The following is a 13,567-nucleotide window of genomic DNA, read 5'->3' on the forward strand; positions in this document are numbered from 1 at the left end:
TGTAGTTTGACCATAGTTCTACTAGAAGTGTTGCAAGTAGTTTCAACTGACCGTATAAAAGCCCCCAGCCCACTGCACCCAGTTTTACAGACTTTAGCACAGCACTTCACATCAAGTCATTAGCACAGACCTGGGCAGATTGCAGCCCCAGGACCTCATCTGGGCCTTTGGCTGCCCCTGTCTTTCCCCTGTTGCTTCCACTGTCAGCATGCCTCCCTGAGCCTGTCTGCTTTCTCAAGGAGGCTCAGTTCTGGCAGGAGATCATTGCTTAGGAGACATTCCAACTCTCTCCCACCACTCTGCTACCCAGTCAAGTTCTTCCTGTTTAGTGCCTGCATGCAATAAACTGGGAGCTGTGTACCTGTTCACTCCAGGTCAGACATCCCCACGGTACTGATCTCTGGCTCTTTCCTTCCAGTCACAGGGTTTTTCAGAGGGCATTTGATAGGTGGTGAGGAGGTGTTATATTGCCACCTCACTGCCTGATTTAACCCTGTAATGCATTAATAATGTGCAACAATTGAGTGCAAGGCACGTGGTTGCGTCACAGCCTATCCAAACTCAGTGTGCAAGTTTGACAAGCAGCGCTACCTGTGAAACTGCTCTCGAGGTAAAAATGTCACCGCCATGAAGCAAAGTGCAGTGGCATGTGAACAGCCCCTATTGGCTGTTATTTGACAATTTAAGTAAATGGTCACTGGGTGGTAAAACTGCAGCTCAGCTGCCCGTTTCTTACCACACCCCAACAGACCATCTGAAAGAGACCGATTTCATGAGCAATACTTTATGGACCTTCCCAGGTCAAAAATTAATATTGAGCAGAATTAAATTCTGCCCTCCACAACATTCTTATTTTCTCCACGGGCCACACGAGAAACTAGAGTGCCCACCCCTGCTTTAGTAGAAAGTCTGAAAAAAACAAGCTGTCCAGCAGAATGTATCATTTACACAGATGAGACAAACCTTTTATCAACCGGGAGTGTTTACAATGATTAGCGTTTATGTAAAACCTTTATCCCAAAAGGCGAAAAAGCGGTTTGCTATAGCTACTTATAACGTGTGAGCTGGAGGGGGTTTGGCTTTTTTTTTCTATTTTATGGCAAAGCTTCACAGGTACAAAAATCAAAGTATCATCAAGAACATTTCCAGTAAACTCTCACCATAGTCTGCCAATACTGCCATCCAAAGGTGCCCTCTGCGCTCTTTCATACAGAGTGGGGGCACTCTAATACAGGAGGTGTGTTACTGGCCAGATTACCAGGTGAAAAAGGCCCAAGAAGGGAAAACTGATGCAGCCACAACATGTAATGATTGGTATGCTGCAATATATTGCATTTTGGGTTTAATACCTTTTTAACCACCTCCCGCCCGCCATATAGTAATATGATGGACGCAAGGTGGTTCTGTCATTCTGGAAGGACGTCAGCGGACACTGCGGATCACCGATCGCGGAAAGAGCCGAAGATGTCAGCTCGGTCATGTGATCAGCTGTGTCCAATCACAGCTGATTACATGTAAACAGGGAAATGCCGGTTATTGGCATTTCTCTCCTCTCGAGCTGTCACGCTGACAGCTGGAGAGGAGAGCCGGTAATCGGCTTTCCGCAGAGGGGACGTGCACTGATGATCAGTGTAGCCCCATCAGTGCCTTGTGTCAGTGTCCATCAGTGCCTTGTGTCAGTGCTCATCAGTGCCTACCAGTGCACATCAATGCCACATATCAGTGTCCATCTGAGCTGCCTTTCAGTGTCGCCTGTCAGTGCCACCTATCAATGCCAATCGGTGCCATGTATCAGTGCTGCCTTTCAGTGCCCATCAGTGCCACCTACCAGTGCATCCTCATCAGTGCAGCCTATCCGTGACTATCACTGCAGCCTCATTAGCATGCATCAGTGAAGGAGAAAAATCACTTATTTACAGAATTTTATAACAAAAACTAAAACTTTTTTTTTTCAAAATTTTCAGTGGTTTTTGGTTTAAGAAAAAATAAAAATCCCAGAGGTGATTAAATACCACCAAAATAAAGCTCTATCTGTCACAAAAAAGATAAAAATTTCATATGGGTATAGTGTTGCATGACCGTGCAATTGTCATTCAAAGTGCGACAGCGCTGAAAGCTGGAAATTGGCCTGGGCAGGAAGGGGGTATAAGTGCCCTGTAGGCTTGTGGTTAAAGACAGATGGTAGAAAAATTGGATAGATGGCATGGAGGTTCCTGTATACCATTTAGCCATCATCATGATATAGGTGTATAGCACTGCAAAATTATTTTCTGACTTTGAACCAAAGTAGATTCCACTCACTCTTCTATGTAACGCCAAGTTGTGGAACGGACTTGTGTTCACATTCTGGGCTACATCTCAGAATCCAGATGTTGCTGAAATTGTCAGGATGGAGGAGCAGGATAAGGGTTCCCTGAAGAAATAGGCCACTGGGGCAAGATGTGTGGGATGTAAACTGCTCTTAGTCACATGCTTGTGTTACAGGTACATCCTTTAACGAGATCAAAGAGATATTGTGTATACCATATGCCACTCTGCAAATGAGCTTGTAATCTGCTGGACCACGGCCAAGAGAACTGGGCGCTATTATTTCCCAGTGCATTCTGGCCCAGTTAACACTTTATAAATGCTTCACTAACACACTATAGGTGCTGGTAAAGTGGTTGTAAACCTTGCATATATCCAGTGAAATGACTGTCGTCGGGTGATGCACAGAGAAAACAAATCCACTTCGATAAGTTGTACATGTTTATCTGGAGTATTCTTTTCTCTACATCCATTCAAACTCCAGAATTTATAAAGCTTGTCTGAGCATCCAGAAAAAAGGGGGCAGAGAGCTGAAGTTACACTCTACAGAACTTGGTGGGAGAAGCTCTGAAAGCTAATGGGAGGGAAGAGACCCCCCCCCCCCTTCACACAGCAACAGAGCTGAGACTATCAACCAGCTGGACGTCCCTCACCTGTCACCATTTTTCTCTTGGTGTTCGGAAATCTTGTCAGACGTGATTCATGCTAATAGAAGAGAAATGAAGCATCAGACAGAAATGACACTTGGTGCTCTTAATTGAGACAAGTACACACTATAGAGGGATATGCTTTGCTCATATTTATTGTGTGAGGTTTACAACCACTTTAAGGTGCGTTTACAGAGCATTACCATTGGAATCAATGCAGGCAGCTGACAAGTGTGGATGCCTCATGAAAGCACCATGCTGCTTAATTTCTTATCACAATGCTATCCCTCCTCTGTAAACAGCACTGGGTGGTGCCACTGTAATATTCATGGCAGGTGTTGAAGGGCGGTTATGAGGCTTTAAAAATGCTGAGTAAATGGCGCATAAATACAGGGTATTGACGTATGTGTGAACTGGCCATTCAGGTTTTTATTCATTTCTAAATTCCATTATGGAGATTTCTTGTTACATCCTGAGTCGAGTCTAATGCAGGCCATACATAGTTTGAATTCTGAACGATTTTTCATCCGAAAATTGAAAACGGCGTTCGCTCGGTAATCCGATTGGTGTCATCAATGATTTCGAAAATCGGTTAACCAAGTCATAGAGTTCACCCCATATAACTGACGAAACTTCTGTTCCTTCCAGCTCATGCTCATATTGTTTTCGGAGAAACAATCATACGATTTGACCATCATTGGGTCGAAAATCAGTTGTTTTTCATTAATTTTTCAACATGCCCTATCACCGAAAAGGGGGGGAACCACGAAAAATGTCTGGTGCCATTGACCCACTAACAGAGCAAAAATCAGCCAATTATTCTTAGGTCTGATTTTCGGAAGAAAAATTGGTCAAATTTACACCAATGTATGGCCGGCCTAAGAACAGAAAGTAAAGAAAAATCTCCCCCACTTCCTGTCTTTTGGACAGGTGTCAGGCAGAACAGGAAGGGAAGGAGGAGTCATCCTATACCTTGATAAATGTGTCCTGCTTGGCTCTAGAACATCGCACTATGGTGTGATTTCATCATGATGCAGAAAAGTTGGTCTTTCTGTGTGCAGAAGGTGTGACGGCAAAATATTTTTTTCCAATGTTACACAGTTCCAGTTGGTTGGCACAGCACCCGCGCCATTTTTGATTCCAGTATGGTGTGCCATGGGAATACATTTATTGACCTCCCCAATGTGAAGAGGGGCACCTAGTTCCTAGTGAGGAAACTTAGAACCACCATCAGGATTTTATTTACTTTGGCTGGAGTTGGGCTTCTGAACAAATTTGTATAGACTTTAAAGTGATTGGCTTTGCATAGAGCAGCCCTGATCCTCCCCTTCTGGGGTACCCCGCCAGTGCTCCTGGCTCCCCCTGCTTAGTGCCCTTAAAGTCACCCACTGACTATTGGGGTACTCATGCAGGTTTGATCCTGAGCCATGCTTTGTGTATCTATTGACACACACAGTGTGGCTCAGCCCCACCCCCACTCTTTCTTCACAGACTATGATTGACAGCAGCAAGAGCCAACTGTTCCCGCTGCTACCTCGATGTCTAGTGAACAGAGATAAAGGAGACAGCCGCTACTCATGGTCTTCTGCCTTTAAAACACTTTAACTGCCTCCTGCCCACTATATAAGGAAATGATGGACAGGTGGCAGTTCTCTTCTGGGAGGACATCATATCATATCACATGCGTGCCCCGGTGATCGGTGGTGTGCTGTGTCCCTGCTGGGACACAGCAGATCACCGATCAGAGTAAAGAGCCAATGACACAGGCTCTGTCATGTGATCAGCTGTGTCCAATCATGTAAACAAGGAAATGCCAGTTAGCAGTCCTCAGAGGGGGACATCTACACTGACCATCGAGGCACTGATTATCATTGTCCTGATGATCAGTGTAGCCCCATCAGTGCCACATACCAGTGTCCATCAATGCCATGTATCCGTGCCCATCAGAGCTGCCTGTCAGTGCCGCTGAACAGTTCCAATCAGTGCCATCTATGCAGTGCCCATCACTGCAGCCTCATTAGCACACATCAGTGAAGGAGAAAAATTACTGTTTTATAACAAACCACATTTTTTTTTTTAATTTTCAGTTTTTTAGTCTGTGTAGCAAAAAATAAAACCCCCAGTGGTGATTAAATACCACCCAAAGAAAGCTCTAGCTGTCTCAAAAAAAATAAAAAATGTTGTTTGGGTACAGTGTTGCATGACCGTGCAATTGTCATTCAATGTGTGACAGCGCTGAAATCTGAAAATTGGCCTGGGCAGGAAGGGAGTAAAAGTGCCCAGTAGGCAAGTGGTTAATATCCGTTTACATCCGTTAATGTCCATATCCGTTAACATCCATTCTTTTTCTTCTATAAAAAAAAAATGGTTGTAAAACGGATGAAAAACTGATGTAAACTGATGAAAATGGATCCATTTTTTCTTTGAAAAAAAATAGAACGCCCGTGTGAAAGGACCCTTAGTCACTGCAAATAGCAACCCTATGGACCTTCATTGCTACAACAGATTCCATTCAGAAAATCACAAACTAGATGTAGAAAGTGCATGGAACAGAAGCACTGAGATAATGGTCCCGCTGCATTCCAGTCCCAGTTTTCAGAGAACCGTATCTGGAGAAGGACAGCATGACGGTAGGCAGAAGTAGCACATTACATTTACCTCCAATCGTCTTTCATGTACAGTATAGAGCTGTCATTTTAAAATGCAGTTCTGGGTAACATTTGAAACGAATTGCAATTGGTGAACTGCTAATGCAGCCCTTAAAGCTGAACTCCAGAAATAATCACATTTTAAAACTTGCATTGGGGCAGCTTGTTTACATGTGATTTTGGATATGTCACATCTGGCGGGCCGATGGAGATTCTAATATCCAGCTACATAACGGTGAGCGCTGTCCTCTTCTCAGTGTTGCTGCAGCAACTTCCCACCTGATACCCTACAGACAGTGAATCTCATCTCCGCCATTCAGCAAACATTTTTTTTTTTTTTTTCAATGAATTCCAGGCATTCTCTGATTGGACAAGGTGGTGCGAATGACATCATTCTACTCGGCCATCAGAGAACACTTTGTATTCTTTGGAAAAAAAAAAACACAAAACGTTAGAAAGCTGGAGGTGCCAAGCAAGCGACTTTCTGTCTTCAGTGTACCAGACGGACTTGCTACAAAGTACCTGGAACTGGACAGCACTTAATATATGTGGCAGGGACTACTATGATGAGTTTGAGAATTCCCAGCTACATGTAACCAAAACTGTTACCAAGCCACCCAATGTACGTCTTAAAAATAGATCATTCTTTTGAGTTCAGCTTTACCCTTTTTGTTGCCAGAGCCGTTTTTGTGCACACGATTAAAAAATTAGGCTTCAAGATTGCATAAACCCCCCAAAACATGATATATTTTCGGAAAGCAGAAACCCTAGAAAATAAAATAGTGGTAGTTGCAATTTTTTTTGTGTCACAAAGGTCTAGGAAATGCGAAATATCAGTAAAAAATACACTAGTTAATTTTGAGGGCACACAAACACAATAAATCATCCAATTTTTTTTGTAATATATGAAAGATGTGGTTGTATCAAGTAAATAGATACCCAACATGTCAAACCTTACATTTGCGCTCACACGTGAAAAGGTGACAAACTTCAGTACTCTATATTTAACATAGGCAACACTTTAAAAGCCCCCTATAGGTCAACAGGTGTTACGAGAAGATCTGAAGCTAGAAATATAGCTCCCAGTTCGACGTGCGCAGCGATATGTAGCGTGTATCAAAATCAATATTTTCATGCCTAGGTGCCCTGATGTATGCATATATGTGGGGGTGGGGCCTAGAAAAAAAATGGGGGGGGGGGGGGGAGTAACTGTTGACTGTAACTTTAATTTTTTTACAGTGTTGAGATTTTTTTTTATCTACTGAATCTAATGCACTGAGATGGTGATCCTGATGTGACATTTTACACGTCGCTTCTGGGTACGCAACAAAAAGGGGAGGAGAGGGGACGTGTGTCCAGGGGCGGACCGACAACTCATGGCGCCCCCGGGCAATAGGGGATCATGGGGCCCCTGTGTCCTTGCCCAAACTCAAAAAAGCCTATGAAAAAGGTATATGGGACCCCACTACTAACCCTGGGCCCTCGGGCAGTGCCCGAGTTTCCAAATGGTCAGTCCGCCCCTGCGTGTGTCAGCTCTGCTCCCTACCTAAAGGCACCCGCTAAGATGGGCAAGTGGAGAATGGGATACATAGCTGGGGTGCCGTTACTGGGGGGGTGTGTGGAAGCAAACTGACGAGGTGGTGAATGCTTCCATCTGATAGGCAGGAGTCTGCTTGGTAGATGTGCAGAGCATGGTGGTATTTTTGCTGAATTTCTTTTTTTCTTATTTTTACCTGGGGGCTCTGCCAGCAAAATACTTCTGTTCTAGTATGACAACGCTTGCTCATCCTAGTGTATCAGGACAACTGTGACATCCCCTTGTCCATAACACAGATGGGTGGGGTCCTGTAGTCCTCAGAACAATATAACCGGTAAAGAAAAGTCAGCGCAGGTCAACAGCACAAAAGTTGTCTGCTGACTAGTTTTCTAGTAGGATCAACACGCATTTTTGCACTTCTCAAACATGCAATATAACAAAACACATTTAATGGTATATTAAGCTTGTGTGCTTGGCTTTTTCTTGCAGTTTTGTTTTGTCACTGCAAACTGGGCATGCAACAAGCAACATCATACTGAAGTCCATAATATGCACAATTGTTCCAGTACTATAACTAAATATTGAGGTCACTAGGTCAGTGTGATGACCATGCAACTAGGCTGAGATGATGTAATCAGTCAGCTGCAGGCTGGTGAAAGCATTTCCTCAGTCTCCACTCCCTCACTTTGCAGGAAATCACAAGCTGAGAGGCTGCAGCAGGGGCTACTCTTTGCCAGACATTCCTGAATACAACCAAGAACTGTATAGGCACCAGGATTTACATGACTGTGTCATCTCTAAGCCCACATCTCAGCCTAGCAAGTAGATGGTGATCCTTCATAAATAACTGGAAGCTACTCTAGTGCTAAATTTAAAATGCAAATGACAGACATCCAAATGCCTGTGCGCTGTCAAATGCCACTAATCTCACAAGTATCTCTCACTGAGCGCAGTGTGGTGCAAGAAATCAAAACTCCTAGAAATGTCAAACTTTTTAGTGATTTTGAGGAATTATTTTTCTAGATTGGAGCAGTGTTGTGCAGTATGTGCAGTAGGAGAGATAAGTATTTACTTTCTACTTTGCAGGGAGTGCTGTCTTTTTGGAACTCTGTCAACCTATGTCCCTGGACCAACTAATCATTTTGAAATGTGGTCAATACAGAAATCAACACTATATATATATATATATATATATATATTTTACAATTTTTTTTTATTTTTTTTTAGCATGTTTTAGTTTTCTATTCCCTATGTTTGTGACGGTTTTATTTTAATTGTTCACGCTGTAACATCCTTCCATCATCAGCAGTGTTAGGTGTTATGTTTAGACAGGATGTTACGGATTCTCTCTCTAGGTGGGGGCTGAGTGGCTAGCTCAGCATAAAGCTCCAGCGGCCCCTGTTTTCCAGAGGTATGTATAATCTCCCAGATTATCCCTTACTAAATTAACATCTCATCCCACTGACCTGATCCAGAATAGAAGCCTGCCAACTTTCACTCACACACATTCTGGGCGAAGACATGTCCCCGCCACACATGTACACACATAAGGCAGACTCTCAGCCCTTCAAGATGGACCCAACATGGAGATCTGCTCAGGTCTGGTACTCTAATGTGGTAGCTTCATCATGGTATGGCGGGCCTTTTAATCAGTTAACCAACAGGATGGCACCAATTTCAGATCTGGTCAGTGTTCTGTGATGGACGAAAAAACTGGAGATTGACTGGATCGAACAGGTTGACATCCTTAACACCAGCTTCCCTTTGCCAAACAGGTGGGCTAATCATTGTTGGACTGGCAACTTTCTGTCCGCTGCTGTGCTGCTTGTCTCCATCTCTACTGGAATCATTGGATTCACACGGTACCAAGTCCCTACTTTATTCAGCATAATCCTAACTGAACATGTAAGTGCACAATGTTATAAGTAATTTTTAAATTTCTGTTCTTTGACGCACACTCAACTATGTATATACCGCTAACAATAGATATAACTATTTACATTACTCTTTTATATGGCACTGACACTTTTCTACCTGTGTTTTAAATTAGTCTCTGCACCTGAAGAATCTCAGAGTCTTTAGCACTGCCTTGGTCATATACCTCCTATAGCAGCCTTTTTCAGCCAGTGTTCTGTGGAAACCTAGAGTTACTCCAGAGGATGTTAGAGGTTCCTTGAGCAATAAGTCTCTAACTCCCAGATAAGTAATCACTGACGCTAGTGATATTTGTAGCGGTCTCTTAGGAGGATTCTTCCCAATCACTGCAAATGTAAGGAGCTTTCTTCCTACTGACCACCAATGGAGCATTCTTCTCACTCACCCTCATTGTAAGGAACATTCTCCAATTGACCACCTATGTAAGGAAAAGATCACATTTAGCTACCACTGTACCACATCCTACTCTATACACAAACCTAAATGGAGAAACAAAATTGCTACTCCATGAAAATGGAATTTCAGGTACAACATGAGGCAAGCAAAATATGACAATGTTTTCATATCAATTAAAATAAGCACGGTGAACGCTTTAAAAAACCCTATATGGGGAGAATACATAAATATCGCTCTAGGAGGGCAGGAAATAGACACTTTAACCATTATAATGATTATGCAATTCCAATCGTGTCATGTCAACATGTTTCTTGGCGAGACCTGCTTCTCTAGGACTGGGCAATTTATTAAGTACAACAAATTTTCTAGCGGCATAGCAGCTGTGCAATGTAGAGGTCTTGAGTGTGGACATGGGCCCATGGGAACCATATTATCCCTAAAGCTTCTCCTACTTCCATCTTGTGACGCATCCCTTTGGTAGTTGACCTGCTTCCTTCTTTGGTGGTTTTTGGGTGGTATGGTTCCCATGGGCCCCTACATTCACCCCCAAGACCTCTACATTGCACAACACTACGACATCACAAGATTGGAATTGCATGATTATTATAACATGGGTGTGTATTTCTGGTCCTCCTAGAGTGATATTTATGTATTCTCCCCATATAGGGTTTTTAAAAATTTTCACCATGTTCATTTTACTTGATATGAATAAATTATGTTTTTCTTATACTTTGCTTGCCTTCTGCTGTACCTGTGTAAATTTTCAAGGAGTAGCAATTTGTTTCTCCATTTTCGTTTGTGCAGCAATGTAAGGAAAATTCTTCCCACTGATCACCAATGTAAAGAAAATTCTTCTCACTGATCACCAATGTAAGGAACATTCTTCCACCTGATCACCAATATAAGGAAAATTCTTCCCACTGATCATCAACTAATGTACTGTGATCTGTAGATAATATTAGCAGGAGTTCCCCAAGACCTGAAAGTTATTTCAAAGGTTCTTCCATGTAAAAAGGTTGAGAAAAACAGCCAATTTGGGTAAAATCTGGTAAACTTGGGATCATGAGAGGAAACCGCATAATTCCCAAATTTAGTTTTTGGGTTTTTTTTTTAGGAAAAACATCCACCTGTCCTTTTCCTTCTGAAATATCCTTCACTTACAGAAAAGAAAGAAATACAGTAATTTTGAAATTGATGGCAGCAACATGTCTCAAAAAAGTTGGGACAGGGCAACAAAAAGCTAAAAAGTACAATACCAATTCCCAAAACGTTTGGACAGGGTCATGTTTAACATGGTGTAGCATCCCCTCTTCTTTTAACAACACCTTGTAAATGTCTGAGACCAGTTGCTGGGGTTTTGGGAGAGAAATGATGTCCCATTCTTGCCTGATATAAGATTTCACATGCTGAACAGTCCTGGCTCTTTTGTCATACTTTTTTTTTTTTTTTTTCTTTTTTTGATACGCCAAATATTTAGTGAAAGGTCTGTACTGCAGGCTAGCTAGTTAAGCACCTGGACTACTACAAAGCCATGCTGTTGTCATAGATTCAGTATGCGGTCTAGTATTCTGCTGCAATATGCAAGGCCTTTCTTGAAAAAATACATTATCTGGATGGGGTCATGTTCTGTTCTAAAACCTGGATATATCTTCAGCATTGATGGTGCTTTTCCAGATGTGCAAGCTGCCCATATCATACGCACTAATGCACCCCCATACTATCAGAGATGCAGGCTTTTGAAGTGAGCGCTGATAACAAACCAGAAGGTCCGTCTTCCCTTTGGTCCGGAGGACACGGTGCCCCATGGTTGCCAGAAAGAATGTCAAATTTCAGTTTGTCTGACCACAGAGCACATTTCCACTTTGCAACAGACCATTTTCAATGAACTTTGGCCTGGAAATGATGGCAGTGTTTCTGGATCATGTTCAGACATGGCTTCTTCTTTGCATGATAGAGCTCTCACTTGCATTTCTGATGGCACAGAAAACTGTATTCGCAAGAAGTGATTTTTGGAAGTATTTCTTAGCCCAAGCAGTGATGTCCATCGCAGAATTATGCCTGCTTTTAATGCAGTGCTGTCTGAGGGCTTGAAGATCATGGACATCCACTTTGGCCTTATCCCTCGCACACAGAGATTTTTTGTGATATTATGTACTGTAAATATGTAGATGGTGGTATATTTAAAGTCTTTGCAATTTTACATTGAGGAACATTATGCTGAAATTGTTAGATGCAGCTTTTCACAGATTGGCAAACTGCTGCCCATCTTTACTTCTGGGATACTCTGACTCTCTATGATGCTCTTTTTATACTCATTCATGTTACTGAACTGGTGCAAATTAACCTAATTAGCTGCAAAATGTTCTTCCAGCTCTTCCTAGTTAGTACCACTTACTTTGCCAGCTTTTTGTTGCCGTCTCCCAACTTTTTTGAGACGTGTTGCTGCCATCAATTTCAACATTACCTTATTTTCTTAAAACTGTTCATTTTCTCAGTTTTAAACATTTGACATGTTTTCTTATTTTCTGTTGTAAACAAAACATAGGTTTATGAAATTTGCAAATCATTGCCTTCTGTTTTTTATTATTATTATTATTGTTATTATACAGTGTTTATATAGCGCCAAAGGGTTTGCTCAGCTCTGTACATTAGCGAGTGGGACAAAACATGAGACAATACAATACACGAGGGGTTCGAGGGCCCTGCTATTTCGAGCTTACAATCTAGGAGGGAGGGGATGGTGGTACAGGAGGAAGTGGCTGTGGGGGTTGGTTTTTATGTAGATTTTACACAGTAGGGTTTATTTACTAAAGCCGGAGAGTGCAGAATCAGGCTCACTTCTGCAGAGAAACCAATCCGCTTCCAGGTTTTATTGCCAAAGTTTAATTGAACAAGCTGAGGTTAGAAGCTGATTGGTTTCTATGCAGAAGTGAGCCTGATTTTGCACTTTCCAGCTTTAGCAAATAAACTTGAGTGTCCCAACCAGGGGCGGACTGACCATTCGAGCACTCAGGCACTGCCCGAGGGCCCGGGGTCAGTAGGGGGCCCCATGAAATGCCTCAGGTACCTTTTTTTTTTTATTTTTTTTTATTTTTTTTTTTTTTATAGGATTTTTTGAGTGTGGGCAAGGACACAGGGGCCCCATGATCCCCTATTGCCCGGGGGCCCCATGAGTTGTCAGCCCGCCCCTGGTCCCAACCAGGGGCGGACTGACAACTCATGGGGCCCCCGGACAATAGGGGATCATAGGGCCCCTGGGCAATAGGGTATCATGGGGCCCCTGTGTCCTTGCCCAAACTCAAGCCTATGAAAAAGGAACCAGGGGCATCTCATGGGGCCCCCTACTGACCTCGGGCAGTGCCCGAGTTTCCAAATGGTCAGTTCGCCCCGGTCCCAACTTTTTGGGAATTGGGGTTGTAGATCTTCTTTTCCTCTAGACCTAAATGATTAATTAACCTTTGCCATCCGGGCACAGCCCCACTGCAAAGGCGAATTTTCAGGTTTCTTGAAGTTGGCCTTTAAACACAATTTATTTTAACATTACATCTAGCTTTTACTGGACTGCATCAGTTATTTTTCAGCACTGGTGTAAAGGAAAAGTAATGGTTAAAAAAGTAAAAACACCACTGAGCTCAACAAATTATCTTTTGTGCTTTAATCCTTCATAGTGTATGCAATCAGGGATGTGGTGGCAATAGTGTGTTCTCTGCCAAGATATTTTGCACTAATAGGTGTCGCTATATTTCATATATCAGAAACTTGTGAGGTATGGAAGAGCAGGAATCCCTTAATATTACAGATAGTGCTACAAGTAGGAATTGGACACATAATATATACTGTATAAATTCTGTAGATATTGTTGACATCATTAGATTTGTTGACAGCTATGTTTTTCTTCTCTTTAATTTAATCTCTTTTGTAGTTTGTACTTGCTGTATAAGGGCTCTTGCTCACGGGAGCCAAAAATGACACATTTTTAGGAGTTTTATTTTTGTTGTTGTGAGTGCAGCTTATTGCTAATAATGGACACATAGACCAGTAAATATTGGTAAACTAGTGCCACATTTAGATCAGTGAAAAAAAAATTACAAAAATCT

The 13,567-nt window shown here is 42.4% G+C and overlaps 1 protein-coding gene across 1 annotated transcript in view; it reads left to right on the plus strand.

The window, feature by feature from the left end:
• Positions 1-6,858: 6,858 nt before the first annotated feature.
• Positions 6,859-13,567, plus strand: part of LOC149439340 (estrogen-related receptor gamma-like) — a 78,376-nt gene continuing 71,667 nt past the window's right edge. Inside the window, exon 1 of the mRNA XM_089659121.1 lies at positions 6,859-9,044. Within this exon, the coding sequence (XP_089515247.1) occupies positions 9,043-9,044 (2 nt within the window). The 5' untranslated portion in view covers positions 6,859-9,042. The remainder of the gene's footprint in view (positions 9,045-13,567) is intronic.

The sequence above is a fragment of the Staurois parvus genome, unplaced genomic scaffold (genome assembly GCF_062004578.1).
Source record: "Staurois parvus isolate SC_StPar_1 unplaced genomic scaffold, SC_StPar_1.0 ptg001133l, whole genome shotgun sequence".
In the NCBI taxonomy this organism is placed as follows: domain Eukaryota; kingdom Metazoa; phylum Chordata; class Amphibia; order Anura; family Ranidae; genus Staurois; species Staurois parvus.